The sequence below is a fragment of the Zalophus californianus genome, chromosome 12 (assembly GCF_009762305.2).
Source record: "Zalophus californianus isolate mZalCal1 chromosome 12, mZalCal1.pri.v2, whole genome shotgun sequence".
NCBI lineage: Eukaryota > Metazoa > Chordata > Mammalia > Carnivora > Otariidae > Zalophus > Zalophus californianus.
Genome location: NC_045606.1, coordinates 31,289,022 through 31,307,370, shown reverse-complemented (window position 1 = coordinate 31,307,370; position 18,349 = coordinate 31,289,022). Strand labels below are relative to the sequence as shown.

At 41.1% G+C, this 18,349-nt stretch overlaps 1 protein-coding gene across 16 annotated transcripts in view; it reads right to left on the bottom strand.

The window, feature by feature from the left end:
- Positions 1-1,073: 1,073 nt before the first annotated feature.
- ADAM22 (ADAM metallopeptidase domain 22) overlaps positions 1,074-18,349 on the bottom strand; it is a 217,493-nt gene continuing 200,217 nt past the window's right edge. For 6 of the 16 annotated variants that reach the window (XM_027574104.2, XM_027574109.2, XM_027574108.2 and 3 more), the window contains 2 exons: positions 10,758-10,881; positions 1,074-7,293 (listed from right to left, as the gene is read on the bottom strand). In XM_027574104.2, the coding sequence (XP_027429905.1) occupies positions 7,156-7,293; positions 10,758-10,881 (262 nt within the window). In that variant the 3' untranslated portion in view covers positions 1,074-7,155. Of the gene's footprint in view, positions 7,367-10,757; positions 10,882-16,596; positions 16,684-16,990; positions 17,090-18,349 lie in introns of those variants that run through there. The other 10 variants (XM_027574110.2, XM_027574116.2, XM_027574114.2 and 7 more) reach the window with 5 other exon arrangements.

The following is an 18,349-nucleotide window of genomic DNA, read 5'->3' as shown; positions in this document are numbered from 1 at the left end:
TAAAGCATCTAGCTGAAGCATGGTCAAGCTGTGAGCCCAAGCTGGACTACTTCGGTTATTTGGAGTTTTGAGTTCCTCAAAAATTGCCAACTCAAAGCTTTAATTTTGGAAATGTGTGCTTTTAGTCCTGTGTTGCAAGAGATAAAGAACCTATATGTAACCCTTTTCAAGCACTCCATAGGGATGTGGCTACAGGAAGCCAGGTGCTTCCTTGAGGACAACTGGCATAGATTTGCACCACAGCAGTCCTATAGGATTCATCACAGCCTGCACTCCCACTTAGCCAAAGTGGAGGGGGACTCCCTTTTCAGCATGTTCCAGGTAGTGCCTTTGGTCCAAGAGAGGCAACGTGAGCTAAAACTTCTATCCCATCTAGACTTTGCTTTTCTTAGCTGAGTGTCTTACTGTTTCAGTGTTTACCTGCATTATTCTATGCCTAAAATCTTATAAGAAATGCAGCTATATGTAATCATAAATTTTTTTAATCTCAAACATAAACCCTTAGTCAATGACTTCTTTTTCTCACGTTAAAACAAACAGTACTTTGATGACCTATAACTACTTTTGTCCTCAGCAGGCTGTGAGCTGAAGACAAGGAAACTAAGGGCCAAGATAAAGACCAGAGGATGAAACGGCTGTGTGAGAGGCAGACAGCTAGGTGGACCAGTTTTTTAGGCAGTGGACTCATGAAGCTAGGCAGAGTCCGCCCAAGGCCCGATGCTTTAGAGTCTGACACGGGTTGAGCCGCCGCCGGAGCTCTCGGTCAGGAAACGGATCCATCGGGGGCCCGGGAGGAAGTGCCTATGAGGCAAGGCAGGTGGCTAATGGGAGACTCCGCCTGCCACCCAGCTGAGGAAATTGTCCAACGGAGTGAGCGGCCAGCCTTTGCTAAAGGGTCTCTTGTTTCTCATCGTGCTGATGGGCCCCTGAGGGCAGTATGGACAAGAAAAAGAAGAAACAACCCCCTCACAGTACCTGACAGGCTTCCTAAAGACAAACAGTGACAGGGAGAACAACAGGATTGAAGGGAGCCTGGCATCAAAATAACATAAAATCTTTTATTGAAAGTCACTTTATTGGTGTTACAATGACAGTAACATAGAAAACTGGTATCTTTTCAGCTTCAGAAGTGAGTTGCTAATAAAATGGTGCCAGAAATCTGAACAAGTTACAGCGACCTTTAAAAACAGTAAGATTTTGTTTACCTACAATATAAGAACAACTTGATAACTTGAACAGCCATAAAACATATCACGCCTGCTCAGGAAAGCAGTTGCCATATACATTTCAGTTGGTGATTGCCAAAACCCAGTTACTTTTAAAATAGCTTAAGAACCTGAAGTGCAGAGGAGCAGAGAGAATATATTAAAATGAAGCCAATCTTAAGTATATATGCACAGGATCACCTGGTTACCAAAAGTGAAATCAGGCTGCTATTAACACTTGCCCACGAAGTGGCTTCCACTCTGGAAATGGCTATCACCCCTTAGAGATGACGGTTGTGGGCAACACTAGCGCAGACCTACCTTGGCTAACCTATAAACTGCTATGTTTAGGTAGAATGCCCAGTTTCTAAAAGAAGTTGTCTTTTTGGGGATGCTAGATTGGAGGGGCACATCTCTTCCAGCAGGTTAAAAAAGGACATACATGCTTAGTTATCCTGAATAAGCCTTTTGTTAAGCACTTTTGAAGTTAGTGTTAAAAAAAAAAAAAGTTTTCCATATAAAACAAAGGTGTTGGGTCGTTTTTGCCCATTAAAAAGACCAGCTATAGAATCACAGTTGGATATTGTGCTGCATTAGAAAAGAAAAGTGGGGTTTCTAATCAGGCAGTGACATACATGTATAATTTAGCAGGAACTCTTGTATTATTACTGAATAAATTATTAATTCATATCAGCACTTTCCATAATGTGTTATCTGGTATAACTTAGCACCGCTGTGTTTAAAGATTTGGGGGAAGTCACATTATTTTAGAACTTGAACATTAGAACACAAAAATCCACCTCTGAAACTTTTTAACTGGAGAGGAAAATGTCCTTCATAAACTCTTTGAAAACTTTATTGATTATTTTGTAAGTGCCTTACCTTAAGATCGCTCGTCTCATTGTATGCCTTTTTGTAAAAAACAAAAACACCCTACATTTTCCCTGGTTTTGATCTCTGAAAACATGAAATAATGATGCCGTGGAGCAAAACTCTGCCAGCCTTGCTTGAAGCACCTCTCAGTACAATACAGGTTTTATGAATAATGCAGCAGGGACGCACCAGGCAAGAATGACTGGCGCATCTTGGACCGGCCCGTTAAGTATTTATAGAGCCAACCACTCAGGAAAACTGCAAAGCTCACGGGTCTATTGCAGGCACTCGAGTAGCCCCTCTGTCCCCACCGCACCCCCAGTGACCACCTTCTGCACACCTGACTTCCGAGTTCATGCACGTCTCCATTCTGCTGCTATGCCAGGACTAAATGCCCCGTGACCTCCCAAGGCTTGCTTCCTATCCCCTCCCCATCCTGAAACACACCTGAGGACCAATCTCTCTGTGACTTCTGAAGTTGCATAATCCATGCCCAGTTGCCAAAGGGAGGAGACTAAAGGTGCCTCTCTCCCCGCTATTCTGCACCCCTGTGGTTCTCCCCAGTGTCAGTTTAGCTGGGAAAAAAGGGGACGTACCTCCATGACAGTGACAGTTCCTAGTCAGAAGAAAAGGGCTAACAAGCTACTGGTGGGGAGCAACTTGGGAAGTAGGAAGGGTCTGGAAGCATCTCTCAAATTCCATAGGGAGGATGCTTACTGTTCGTCAGGCCCTGGATATAAAGGACAAAAATACTAGGCAGGTTCTTGTTTTTCAATGTTTTGTTTTTCTACTTATAAACTGAACCAGATGGCACTCCATTTTGGGGACTCTGACAAAGCCATGAATAAAATGTGAACAGAAATATTATGCCCTGATTTCTAAAGTCTGCATCCAAAATCAGAGTAGTTTTATCCATTCAGAAAACACCTGAGGGGAAAAGCAAAAAAACTGAACCTCAAATTAAGCTCTATTCCATACAGATGTTTGCTTCTTATATATATTTAAGCTAGCAGAATGAGAAATTCACCTTGACTTCACTGAACAACAAAAACGTGGGTGACGGTTTTAGGGGATCACCTAAGAAGTGAAAGGAAAAAGACCATTAGGACCCTGAAACGTAGACGGTACACCTGCCAATGCAAGTCAGAGCATTTCCTGGAAAACATGGGAACTTACTCACTGGTAGGGTGGCATTTCTAATACACTGCACATGGGGGCACCCTTGGCAGTGGCTAGCAGGGGTGTCCTGGTCAGGCTGTGGCTGCAATGGGCTGGCCATTCTTCGTCCCTTCACTCCCATCATGCGGTGACACATCTCTGTGCCCCCGGGCCACTTGGCATCCTCCCAATGAACTACCCTTCCTTCACGTAGAGGGAGAATAAAGTAAAGGAGCCTTCTCTTCAGGTAAGGATTTATTATCATGTTGAACAACACAAGGGAATATTTAAAAACACTAAATATATAGGTTAAAACAGAACTACATGACAACAGGAAATGAAGGATGGATGAAATAAATAAACAAGCTTGATTTCAAAACACTTAAAGTGAGTAAAAATACCGTATTTCCTCTGGTCCACAGGTAACTATAAGAAGTAAAGAACAAAATCTAAAAAAGCAAAAGGTAAAGTAGCCACAAGAGATCTGGGACAATGGGCGGGAATAAATTATGCAAATCTGCATGGCAATCAACGGAAGGAAAAAAAGAAGGAATGTAAGGCTGTTATGAAATTCAAATATAAATAGTCCCTTTTTGGAAGTGCACAAAAGATCTAATTTTATCAGCAACTTCTTTTAGAAACCCTCTCAATCTTATGTTCAGAAATCTATACCAGACTGACCTTATATATAAAGACAATTCTAAAAGCCTTTTTAAAGCAAGGGGAAAATGAAAGAAACTGTAGTACCACTTCATAAAGCACCTATCTCAAACTAAAAAGTATGTTTGACAATTTAACCCTACATTTACTTTATTAGTCAATTTTTTTTTTTTTTTTTTTTTAAGGAACATCACTGGGTTTCTTATAGAGCAACGACACTAAATTGAAAACTCTCACTATGCTGCACTGAGTTTACTCCTTTCCACAGATTTGCAGGTGACCAGGGGATCACTTTCCAGTTGGGAGACTCCAGAGGAGGATGCCACTTCCTGACTAAAGAAAGAGTTGGCTGGACACAGACCAGTCAGTTGGACCCATCTGTTCCTTCAGGGGCTCCCTCTTCCCCCGCATCCCCCTTGTTGGCATTCTTAATAAAGGGATTTCAATGTTGCTTTAAATCTGAGTTTGCTCTTCTGCAATGTCTATGGACAAATGGAACATCTCAGGCAGCAGGTTGTTAATCTGAAGTTTTTCTCTACGCACACAACTTTAGAAAGAGAAGAAAAAGGCATACAATGGGACAGAAAGGCCAAATAACTGCTCTCCTCTGTTTAGTAGAATGGTCCTATAGTTGTCTGGGGGCTATAAATATTAGTTGCATAATACAAACTGCTATGGTGACCGCAAAGTTCCTCTCCAAAAGAGATAATAAAAAAATAATATGCTGTGCTTCTGTTTGGTGCCTTAGGTCCATTTTCCCTGCCTCCATGGATGTAAAGTCACAACTATTTAGATTTAATACATCTAAATGCCAACCATGACTACACTTGGAAGTATTTCTCAAAACTACCCACTGAGATTATGAACTTGTCAAAGAATTCTGCAGATGGCTGTAAGAATGTTCAAACATTCTTCGACAGATACCCAGAACATTAAAGCTACTCTAAAACCATACTCTCCCTGCAAGTAAAACAAATGCTTTTCATTCAGTTCCATAGGAATGTTATTATCAAGGAGGATGACTATAAACACCCATGTCTCTCAAAAGGCATGTAACAATAATTTTCACTCGGAACAATAATTTTCATGTAAAAATAACTGAGAAAGCGAGGAAGGGGGGGAGGTGAGGGGATCTGTGCACAAGTGGCTCACCATTTGTGAATTCTGTCAAATGAGGGTTTGTGTAACCATAACTAAGAAGCATATTTACACAAAGTACCTTACATTCAAATCTATAAACTCTTTTATAGTCAAAATAAACCTTATAACATTAGCATTTTATACACTCAATACCAGAAAACATTCAGTGCACATGAAAGTGATCTTGGTCAAAAGCCACTTTATTTGCTACATTTTCAAATCTGTCTGCCCTCCTGTCCTTCACTTGAGCTATGTGGCATGGTCACCCAACACTCACCCAAATCTTAATCTGATGGATCATCTTATTGTAGAATTGACGATCACATCCCCTCCTGCCATGAAAAATACTGTTTATACTTTACAGTTTCGAATGATTAAATTGCTTGTCAAACGTTTTTAAAGACTTTCAGAAGAGAGGTCCATTACAGAAGACATAAATAAAGGATCAAACGCTGCCTCTAACATGGCCCTTCAGTTCGGGCATCTAAGATGACTACACATGGAGATGAAGTGGATTTTGACTGTGGACACGACTGGGAGAGATCCAATTTAGAGGATATTTCTGAAATCTTGTCTGCAGATTCCATTCCTCTCAAGGAAAAAGGAGAGAAAATGAGGAAATTCAGAAGTACTCTTCACATCAAAGCGTCGGATTGATTCCCAGCAATTTCTGAGTTCACTAGAGTAGCCTCCCCAGGGAAGTTTTCTTTTAAAATGACAGAGCTGCATTATAACAGCTTATCGAACTTTGGCTTTAAAGAAGGGACTTGAACTTAGATTTCTTACTTTTCTAGGAATTAAAAAAAAATAAGAGTTCAAAACCTCGGATTCTTTTCCCTGCCAACTGTCGGGGTAACTTCACAGTTGCCGCACACTTATGTGTTAGGTTTCTTCAAACCCTCAGTGGCCCGGAGAGGCTTCCCAGCCCAGCCGGTAGAACTCTCCACCATCTTGCTTCCCCATCAGGGTGGAATGACCTGCCAGACTCCCACCCTACTGATGAAAAGTCTCCTTAATAAACAGTGTAAAAGTTGGTTGTATTAAAACAAGTCATTCATTTTACAGGTAAGGGTGGCTAAAAAGTTTTGTCAAAGAACAAAAATTTAGGCCACAAAGGGTTGGAGTATTGGCAAGTTGGAAGCTACCAAGGTATCAGCGGCCCATGGTCTCATGTGTCTTTGGTGCACTTGCTTCATCTCAGCAGGATGTGCTGCCGAGGGGCTCACAGGCCTCCAGGGTGAAACTAGCAGGGCTCTGGTGCTGTAAGCTAACAGCTGCTGAGGCAGGCACTGTAGCTCCCAGAAGGAGAACGGGGGCAGACTGCAGGAGTCCCGGGGAGAGGCCATCAGCATCGGAGTGCCTGGAGGCGGGCAGGAGAGGAGCCTCACCCCTCAACCCCTGCCCCAGCCAGCTGTGCAGGCTGGGCATTTTGTTCTCTGGTTCAATTAATTACTCAATAACACTGCCTCCAGACCGTGCACAGTTTAAAGGGATATCACATGGTTTGGACGCATACCAATGATGGAGAGACACATTTACAGCACTGACCACTATATTTACAACATCATCTGCTTATCATTTTTAGAGACCATTTGGTGGATGATGATGATGTGGCTGTGACTATTTTTAGGCATTTGGCAAAATATACTTGTGTGTAACAGCTGCTTTCTTTTATTTAAAAATGTTTACATATGTACAATTCTCCTTGTATGCTGATATAAATATGAGAAGTAAAAAAAAATAATAATAAAGATACATGTTCAGAGTTAGCATATGGGATATTGGCCTCTCAAAGCTTTAAAGTCCTGCAGACAAATCCTAGATGCCTTAGCCCTGCATGCTAGTTTCTATTACGGGATGTTGTTTCCTTAAATGTGGAAATTGCAATAAACAGAAGCTTCATGCACATAGCATTACTGTCTACAATGAGGATGTGCTTCAGAATGTCAGTTCTGAATCCACTATTGTCCCTTAGGAAACTTGCTACATTTGGGTCATGTGAGTTAACTTTAGTGATATTTCTACATATATCTGTCATGCGGATTATCCAGGAGCATACCAGTACCTTATTGTTCCCATGTTATAGTGTAACATTTCAGTAGTTCTTTTCAGGGTTCACTTAGATCCTAAGCCAATGACAAAAAGAAAATGGTATCCAGATGTGAGACTCGGCTTCCTCTCCTCTGGGGCATCTCAGAGGGTCTCTGTATTGTCTGAAGAGCAGATAGATTTGCAGTGATTCCGTGAGGCTGGGTTTCTATAAAAGTTGAAGTAAACAGTTTTGATGTATCACATGTAAACAGTGGATCTTAAATGGAGGTCTCCCATAGCTGCACAACAGAGAAAAGCAAAATTGCACACCGTGAAAGCAGGAAACAGGTATATTCTGAGCTATGAAGATGAAAAAGAGTTGGTGATTCCATCCATACTTACATGGTTATGGAAGCACACTCTTGTCAAGTCGAGTAAGTGGATACAATAAACACTCATTAAAGCTTTAGCTTTCTCTTTCCTCTAAACCTGTGTCTCAACCTTTTTAGCAACTGCCACCTTTTAATATAAAACCCCTCACATCTTCATTTAATGTTACTCAAGAATTTGAATAAATTAAATATTACATCACCAATGAAATAATTTAAAATATTATTTTTTAAAACCACACATGTTCTTCTCTTCCCCAGGATCCTGATAAAGCTCACTAGCGCAGTGGGTCTCAACCCCGCTGCACATTTCAATGATCTGGGGAGCTTTTTAAAAAATCCTACAGTCCAGACAGCACACCAGACCAGCTAAATCAAAATCTCTTTGGGTGGGACTCCGGCATTAGCATAGTTTAAAAGCCCTTCGGACAATTCCCATGTGCAGCCAACACTGAGAAGTACGGACCTTGGGGAAGTGTGATTCTGTCAATTCCACCCCCAACCACTTAGAGAAATCTCTGCTGTGTGCCTACGGCCAGGCCATCCGCTCTCCAAATCCATCACTACCTCCTAGAAGACTCTCCTCTCTCGGGAGACCCATGAGAGTAGAATGATGCACCCAAGGCAGGGAGTCCATTCTTTAATTCCCTCACCTCTTGCCTCTGCCACCAGGTCTGTACCCTGGTCCTGTTCATATCTAATTTCTACAAGGTTCAGTTATCGCTTTAATGCACGGTAAACGACTTTGGCATGGTCAAATATGAATGCAACTGCGTTCACCAGAGGACGGCCAATTTAAAAAAAAAGGGGGGGTGGGGGAGATTGAGCTGATAAAATTGTGTTTCCAGGCAATATGGTTTGGGTATACTTTTATAAACATGAACAAAGAAAGTCTACGACGGGTGTGACTTAAATTACATCCAAATTCCATTTTTACTGAAAATCTGGGGCATGTCATTGTATATCTGAGTTTCTGGGAAAGAAAAAGCAGAAAGAGCTAAGTGACTCTGTGGATGTTTCTGTAGAGGTTCCCTTAATAGGTTCTCTTGAACCTTCATGGAAATCCTGTTCTGCGTACCCATGTTGGCTACCCCACAAAGACTGTGGGAAAGCCGCCTGCGTTCTCACCCTTTGGAGACCGAACCCCTCAACGGTAAGGATGTTTGTGTGTGAGTGACCCCTGTTGGTGGAGACTAGTGAAGACGAATGGTTAAACAGGGCGTCTGCAAGGTACCTCAGGGAAAGAGCACCTGGATCGATGCTCAGACGATGGTGCGGAGTAGTAAAGGGTTCAGACTTCAGGTTCAGTGAGCCCAGTGTTCTTACAAATGATTATAAAAATCAGTGACAGCTTGCAGAAAGGAGAAGAAAAGAATAGCACCCGGGGAACCAGAAGACCACCCTTATCCCAGGGCGGAAGAAGGAGCAAAGAACTGCCCAGCCATCACTTTCAGAAACGGACATGCCTGGCCATTTCTAGATGGAGGGGTTGCTCATTCAAAGATCTGCTTGTTTGCTTCTCCACAGCCCACAAAGACAGCCCAGAGACAGGGGCTGCCTACTCGGCAGGATTCTGCTACATGCTCCTGGGGATGTTCCATGGTGGATGGATCCACCTGACCTTTCTCACCACTGTCCCAGGGAAGAGGCCATGGGCCAGCCACTACGTCTGGGAGCTTACATTTTCATGGGCTTTCACGTGGGAACATTAATAACCTGCAGTCTGGCATGACATCGGCTGAGAGAACATCCCCCATTAGATAGAGCAATACAGCAATGTAGACAATTTATCAGAGGTCAAAACTGGGCTGTTACACTCTGACCGTTCCCTGAGGAATGCCATCAGCCTTGGATTTCATTACAACATACTCACGTCACAGACAACTGGATGCCAATTAACAATTGTGTTTTTTAAAACCAGAAAGCTGAGTGCTGGGAATCCGAATTTTCTTCTTCCTTTCCGTCTTTTACCATTACCCGTGTTAACACAGGAAGGTGTTTCTTCATATAATTAACAAAACACCACTGACTGGTTTTCAAGTCTTTTTGATTATAGTAATCTAGTCTGCTTTTAACAAGTTGTGTTTTCTTACTGACTAGGAGTTGATCGAGGTAAAATTTGAATGATATATGTTTACCTTGAACCCCATTATTTAAGTTCAGGATCAAAGAGTCACTGAAATATCTTTCAAAACCAAAAATCCTAGGAACCCAAGACCCACTAGCAGATAAATCTGCCCAGGCTTTTAAAGCTTTATTTTATCTTATTGCAAAATTATTTCCAAGAAGAACCACATTACACTGTAACTGACCACAACAGAGTCTGGATATCAACAAAAGTAATTATTCTTTAGTTATATCTTTCACTTAAGCCTCTGAGGGCTGGTCTGCCTCTCTAAACTCAACTGTATCTCAAATTTCACATAATGGATGTGTTCCGGGGACACTGTGAGGCCAAGGAGATCCATAATTAAAGTATAAAAGAGGACTCAGTATTTAAAGAAACTTCTGGCACACCTGAAACTAATACAACACTGTGTATAACATATCCTAAATTATATTACTATATTATACTAATATAATTCCTCAAAAAGAAAATAAAATAAAAAGGAATTGGTTCTTCTATGTGAAGGCCCAATGACAAACTAAAAAAAGTAAGTAAATAAATTTCTGATGAACCATATTTTTATATAAATAACAAACTTTTACGTGTTTATAAATCTGGCTTTTTAAAATATAAAAGGTTGCTAAATTTTACCATACACTTTACCATATTTTTTTCAATATTATAGATTTTCATATGTATCCAAATTCATTGTATCCAAATTCCATCCCATCTCCAAGACACTAGTCTAAATTTCTATCATAGGTTCTGGTTTCTAAAGTCCTATTGGGTGTTATTAGCCAGTGAGAGGAAACAAATCAGACATGGAAATGAGGCTAGTTTATTTAATTTCTGGCATTTCCAGGTATATTAAAAAACTGATAAAGCAAAATACATTCTCTGCTTTATTTATTTCAGACTGTAATATATTAGCTACAATGTATAATAAAATATATATAGCAATGAATGATTAAAACATACCAAATATCTCTAGCATTTCTCAATGCAGTAATTAAGCTCATTTGCAAAAATAAATCTGAGCCCCCCAAATCTTCCATTTTTCAATGGAATCTTGCAAATCTTCCTTTTTTTTTCATTTTTTTATAAACAAAAAAGGAAAAATGGCTCTTTTAAACTATGAACTCAAAAATGAACAATAATGATCGAGGCTGTTAGCATACAGCAGTTTCCACATACCCTGGCACTTTGTCGGTTCACTTTCTTCTCTTCATCAGGAAGTGGAGGCATTGGGTATGGGTATTTTCTGCTGGAGGCAATAGACCCAGTTGATGAAGAGGGAGACTTGGCAGGAGACAGAGTCCTGAGACGTTGAGAACACATGACATAAATATTATGTGATTGCCTAACATCTTTTTCATATATCTGAAAAGTGGGTTCAGAACAAACTCTCTGATTCCTATTTCCACAGGCTACTAGTGCAAAGGTTTAGCTACGGGGAGATTCTCTGCCCTTCACAACACAGGAATGCTGGAATTTTACCTTCCTAATGTCATAACTGCAATGGATTGTTCACATGTTAGCACACAGAATCAGACTCTTCAACTAGAAAGCCAATAATGAAGTTTCCTATACAAATAGATAAAAAGCTAAAATGGAGAAGGGATAAAATGATTCTAAGAGCTCATAATGGTAAATTAAGTGTACAACATATTCATATTCTGCCTTATTTTTATCACTTAATGTAAAGAATGTTTTAGTACAGTAATTCCAGTTATATTTTTAAGATCTGAAAATATAATACAACTGATATATTTATTAGTTGCTAAGTCACACACCAGTTCACACAAAACTCATGCATTCAGAGGCCAGTGTGTTAGTTGTGAAAGAACAAAGGCAAATATGGGGGTTTTAATAATAAATTAGTAAACATGCAAGCAGTAAGGAGTGCAGAGTTCCAGCCAAACAAAGAGTCTGATGAAAACATACAAAAATGGTCTGATTAGTCCCTACAACCACCATTTCTGTACAGGGGAGGATTCTGTGCCATCAAAGTAGATCTTAATAATGCATGGAGGGTATGCTCGTTTGTCCTGTCAATAAGGTAGCTACACCTTATTGACTGGAATGTTACTGAAACTAAAACAAAACACAACAAAAACCCTCCCTATTTAGATAACATCTCCGTCGTGAAGATATCACATATGAAAGATATGTGCAAGCTATGCTGTATTATGCTGTTCTTGTTTGATTCTGCACATGTAGCGGCAATATTTGTGACTAGGCTGAGCTCACAGGAAGAGCCCACATCTGTTACCTTGTCCTCGAGGTGGAAAAAGAAAAAAAAAAAAAAAACAGCCGGGAGTTTTTCACTCGCATCGTATCAATGGGAAATAGATGAGCTGGTTTTGGCAGTACCTACCCATTCACAAATGTTACCACTACACATCCATGACTGCTCCATTCTGCAGCAAGGTGGCTGTGAGCCAAATCAAGGAAGTGGTTACTTCCTAAAGTGGTCCTTATTGCAGGGGGATGCAGCTCATCCGCTGGGAGTTTAGGCGGGGGGTGCGCTGGGCAGGGGCAGAGCTACCGCGCTGCATGCAACAGCATCAAGAGGTCTCTTCTTGTTCCCCCTTATTTTAAATTTTGGTTCCCAACCATATGTTATGCTTTGCTCTAGTTCTGTAGTTTTCAAATCAGTTCCCACCTTATGGACATCAAATTCAAGCTAAGGTTTAAAAATATTTTTTCCTACAAGCCCTGAGATCCAAGTGAACGTTCTTGCTCAATTTTAAAAATCAATAGTGGCTTAACTGGCTTTTAATCTGTAACTCCTAACATTTCCTCTGATTTTGGAAAATGTCTAGGATGACTTCTTCGCATGGACTGTTAGAATATTACAGATATTTGACTTCTCTTGTGATAGTGCTCTCCAGCACAGAGCCGAGGGGTGAAACTAAGAATCTCAGTGCTTCAGGTCCTCCAAAGGGCTATTAAAGCAGTGTACTACTGCAGATTTTCCTAATTCAGAAATTAAGGATGTTTTTAATTTTAAGAAAACATTTCCAATATGACTGTGACCTTTAGGAAACAAATTCAGTATGTGTAGAATGAGGATAAACTTTTGTACTTAGATAGTTAAATACATCTTTCTAAAACAAGGGGTAGTAACCTGGCTTCAGATTTTTAGCCTCATCACTACTGGTTAAGATGTCCAAGTTCAGGAAAGCTCGTCGGGTACACCAACAAAGAACTAAATCTTGTTTACTTTAGGGGATCATGCAAAATGGGTCTTCTTTTTAATTTGCTACAGTGTGTATGTGTCCCTAGCACAGGCCGTAGTTGGCTTATAGCTTCCCAGACACGCCAGCCATTCACTTGGCCATGAGTCCAAATGACCAGCTTTGCACACATACCAGGCCATTCCAATGAGAGGTGCCGAGTTTGGTCTTTCCTCCAAATATTTTTTGCATGGCCAAATCCAATAATGAGTGAAAACAAAAGCAGGAGATATTCTCCAGACCTCCCCAAGAAATTTGCACATATACTACCTCTCACATGAATACACCGGTTAGCTGACACTTTGGACTGAGCCTGAGAGGAAGAGAAGGCAAGCAGGATGGTTTTGGTAGGGGTGAGAGGCATTGTGTCCTGGAGGTTGGGTGGTGTGTGACAGCATAACAGGGGTTATCTTGAGGGAATGTTCAGCCTCAGAATGAGAGTCAGAGCAGAGAAGAAAATAGAGTAAATCAGTTGAGGGAGATACAAACAAACTAAAATTTGGTCCCAAATGTCTAAGACAGTCATTTCTTGAAAACTGCCTCCAGGCTCTCTTCTGGCCCTGCCTACTTGCCTGCTAGTTCCAATCTGGCTTTCACTGAAAACCAGGCAAAGGCCCAGCTCATTCACTCACAGAGTAATCTTTGAACAAATGTTAACCATTGTCATTACACCACTTTTAAAAAAACCATAATAAGCATAGTGGGTGCCATTTAAGGTTACACAATGAAGGTGTGCCTGTGTGCCAAAGGATTGTGGCCTGTCCTGGGGCTACAACAGCCTTGCTGGGCCGGCCTTTTGCAGACATGCCTGGAAGGCCAAGCTCAGCTCCCTTCTGTCCCCCAGACGTGGCTGAAACCAGGCCCGTCACACGTGAGAGGCACAGGTCCCCCTTCCTCACTTGTCTGGGTTCAGGTGCAAATTTTACAGTAGCCTAATGCAGAAGGATTTATAAAGTGTCCCAGGATAGGATTTAAGTAGTCCATATCCACCCCGCTATTCTTAAGTATTACAGCGAAGCGGAAAGGGAATAGATTTTGGAGTCAGAGCCAAGCTGTTAATTCTGGTTCTGACACTTACTAGCTGTGCTACCCTGAGTTACTCTGTGTGCCTCGGTTTCCTCCATCCATAGACAGGGAGTAAGAATGCCTACATCTCATGAGGTGGTGAGAAATAAAGGTACGTAGTAGGCACTCAGTACGGGATAATAATTATTAGTTTCTTTTCAGAGTTACTGCATTTTCCATAAGATCATGGAAGTGGGACTCAACAACTTGATGAAGAGAGTAATCAAATGCATAATACTCAAGAGAAAGTTGAGTACTGAGCTGGTAAAGCACTGTCACCAACTGCTCCCAAGATCTAGGTGTGGGGAGATAATGCTCTTGCCTAGCTTGATGCGAATATATGCTGGCAGTCCTTTGAGCAACCGCTGTCTGATACAGAACTAGGCAAGGGAGCGAAGCTGAGGCACTATGATCACTCAAAACCTTTCGGCATTTGCTTTGCTCTTCATGTGGATATAATATTTTAAATGCTGGGCTGTACATTGGACCAGTTTACTGCAGTCACTATGTCGCCACTGCATTCTGATAAGGAGGCCACAAACCCCACACAATAGGGACGATTAATAAAATGGCCTTTGCCCTCATTGGTGGTTTTGGCAGGGGAGGTAATCCTGAACAACCTCGTGGCTGATGAAGCAGATCTGAGCTTAAGCAGAGGGTTGGCAAAGCATAAGCCAAGGTGCGGATACACTTCGGGCCTCCCTATGTAAGGACTGGCTTGGATGAAGGGTGGATGAAATTCTGTTGTGTGAGAATCACTGTTAAAAGCTCTGGGGTATCTTAATGATTCACGACTTTCACAGAAATTGTGTGTTGGTTTTCAAGTCTTACCAACATAACCCTGATTAATCCTAAAATGACAGTGCCCTTACAAACCTCCAGCAAATTCTATCTAGCCTTCAAATACAAATATGGATTTTAATAATTAATTCTTAATGTGACTATCCACTGTGGGAACTGACATCTCATATTAAAAGAGGAGATAAAGGAACCCTCTAAAACTGCCCTTGCAGCCTTGCACGTGCAACCAGGGGGGCTAAAGCATTTCCCCATCCAAATTGCGTTTAGTCATGCAGCTTCTGGGCAGACCTGGGTGCTGATTTTAAGAAATGTGAACTCTTCTCTGGGAGCCACATAAACTACTCAGCTGACCCAGGGGACGTGAAACAACTCTTCCGGGGTACCATTTCACAAATTACTGGTGCAAAAAAAATGCTAAGTCCATTGAGGTATAAAAGCCCTAGCCCCTATGGGGCCAAAGTCATTCTGTTTTGGTGCCATGGCTGATACAAATTACAATCTGCCCACAAGCCTGAGGAAGATAGACAGGAGAAACAGGGCGGCAGGTGAGCCAAGGTTCCAAGTAACATTCAAAATAATCTTACCTGTCTTCCTGACGCTGGCCATCTTGAGAGCTACAGGTGAGGGTGGGATGTTTGCATGTGAGTGTATGTGTGTGAGGTTCCGCGTGGGGAAGTGACAGAAGCAGGGGAACAGGGCAGGAGGGAAAGATGGGGTATAAAAGCAGGATATACTGTTGTGAGCAGGCAGGGTTATGCTTTCCTTGGGATATATGCAAATGTATGGATCAAATTAAAATGCAAATAGGTCTAATCATTTTCTCAAACTATACATGTCTAAACTAAATGGTACACTGGAAGAGAAAGTCCACCTTAAATGGGTGCTGAGAGTTAAGTACACATACATATTTTGATATCTGTTGAATCCTGACCCAAGTCATGGCAAAAAGTAATCTGAAAGCTTATTCTGTTCAGAAGAGGTAGCAACTGAGTCCATATTTCTTCTTTACATTAGTTGTCCACAAACTAGTCATATATAAACTGGACATTTGCCTCTAGGAAATCACTGGTATTACAGAGAGTGAAAAAATGCCGTAAGAGCTCTTGGGAATGCTCTCTGACCTCTGAAGTTAGACTGAGCTACAGTGGATTGAGTAAATTCTAGAGTTTCTAAAATATAGGGATACTCGGTCTGCTCTTTTGTGAATCGAGAACATGTTTTCTCTCTGCTTCCTGCTCTGTGTCAAATGTGAGACAACAACCATCTTCCTGGCACAAAAAGTTCCTCAGATGTTTTGTTGAGAATCTGTAAAACACTTCTCAGCATAGCCCTTGTCTGGTGGCGCATGCTTGTACTGAATAAATAAAACCTAAACTCATTTGATCCCACTCTCTTGTGGTCAAGATTCTTTCAGTAATTTTAAGTTCCATTAAATCACTGTTTTTACTCGAAGTGAAATCCTGCTACATTTCATTTGGTTTCTTTTCATGTTTTCCCTTAAGTTTTTTTTGTATTCACTATGCACTCTTAAGGCAGGAAGTAGGAAAAATGCACTATAAAACTGCTAAATTCTAGAAATTAAATTGTTCAGGTTAATAATGCTTCTTTATTAGTGGAAAGTATGTTTCATGCCCATAGAACACTACATAGCATAAAATGAAGAGAAAGCTACTAAAAAGCTCAAGATGGTGATGGGGGCATGCACTAAATGGTAACCCTTTCAAATGGCTTCATTTGAAACATTCAGAAAAGAACTAGACTTGCTCATGAAGCCAGAAACAGAGATCAAAAGGCAGCAAATAAACAAGGACCCTTTCCACTTATGGGAACTTGTATTTGGGAGATACAAGCTAGAGAGCCAGTCACACTACAGTATTTGTATGTGCTGGGAGAGTTTGAAAAGGATATAAAATTAATGTATAAAATACCTAAAGTATGGTCCTTCAGTGTTTTTATTCACATCTTCTACCCACTTAGCTACATTATAGTCTCTTTTGAACCATGGGTTTAAATACCTGCAGAAAGCAATGGAAGGAACAAAGAAAGCAGAACAAGATAGAAAATCTGAAAATACACAGCACAAGCTTAGCAAGGATGTTCTTCACCCTCCAAATGCAAGTGACTATGGCAAATAAACCAGGATGGATGCTGGGGGTTATGAGGCAGTCTGTACGATGACATGAGAATAAACTCAGCTACAACGAGGCTCGAGGCATTCTAGAATGTATTCAACATTTCAGGGAAAGCCTTGGCAGGGGTTTCCCCAAGGGAATCAGAAGCTGTCTTCCAATCATAGCACTGTCAGAGGTCCCATTCACCCACCTCCAAAGTGGCTTTTTCCAGGCCACCTCTCATTTGGCTCCTTGGTTTTCAAATGATAACGATGCTTTTTGAGAATATTCAGATGGCTGCAATTCCAACCTGGTGTTTGGGTATATAACACCCCAAGAACAATTAAAAGGAGCAATGTTCTCTTTCCAATATGAAAAAAAAAAAAAAAAAAAAGACTTTACATGGCTTCCGTCTCACTCCAGATAGCAGACCCTAGGCTGGAGTTAACAAGAAAGGTGCTCCGGTTGGCTATAGAGAGAGCAGAAAGGCTCCCGCTCTTCTGATCCCGGAGCCCCCAGACACATTAAGTGTGAGCCAAATAGGTCTCCAGGATCTTTAGGTTGGGTTCAGCAATTTAGTGTAGCTGCAATATTCCTTCTTCCTTTTATGCACTCCAGACTAACGTGTTTGTGTTTCCATTAGGAAATGGGCCTCAGAAGTTGCCTTCTGAATGTCTGATCATGAATTGTGTGAGTGACTGCCAGAAGATACAAATGACCTTCCTCAGCATTTCCCTAATGGATCTGGCAAAGTCTCCATCGGAATTACTGCGCAAAGGAAAATTTAAAAGACGGTAAATTGGGAGTGCAAGTTGTTGTTGTTATTGTTGTTTTTCCCCTTTGATTTGAACCCAGGGAGCCAAGCAAAAACACATCCCCTTTCAGAATGTGCTCTTGTAAAATAAATACAGATTCAACAAATCCAATGGTGGAACAATTTGTAGGTTGTACTGAATTTTCTCATTTAAAAAAAGTAACTTCTAGAAACACTACAGATAACGAAGATGCAAGCTCTATCAAACTTTGCAAGTTATTTGGAAAGAAACCAGGGGAAAGATAAAATACACTATTCGTTTGGGGTTAAACTTTACTTCTTTCCACCATATTTGGTTTTAGTTTATAAATACATTTAAATCATGACCACATTTCTGGTTATATAAACAAAATTAGACTACTTTTTCCATAGCCCTTTCCCTCATTTTTAGCTATAACCAATGCAGCTCCCTCCTAAGAGAAGGGTTTAGATGCTTTTTATGTCTGTGAGACCATTTTTGCTAAGACAGTGTCCCCTGCCTCGGGAACAACTCGAGCTAGTTTTGCCTTTAGCCACAATCATTGCCAACTTGCACTTTTCACAGAGATAGCCAATTAAAACTTGCGTAAAAATCCCCACTGAGACTTTGAACAAAAAGAAAAAGTCAAAACGCAAGTGCAGCCAGAGATGAAGGCCAGTGAATGCTCCGGCCTGGGGAAAACCCAAGAAAAAGCCCATGCAGCTGTTATCAGGTGAAACATAGCCACACAGCAAACTGAGTCACCCACAGGCAGCTTCCAGGAGGAGACGTGTGTT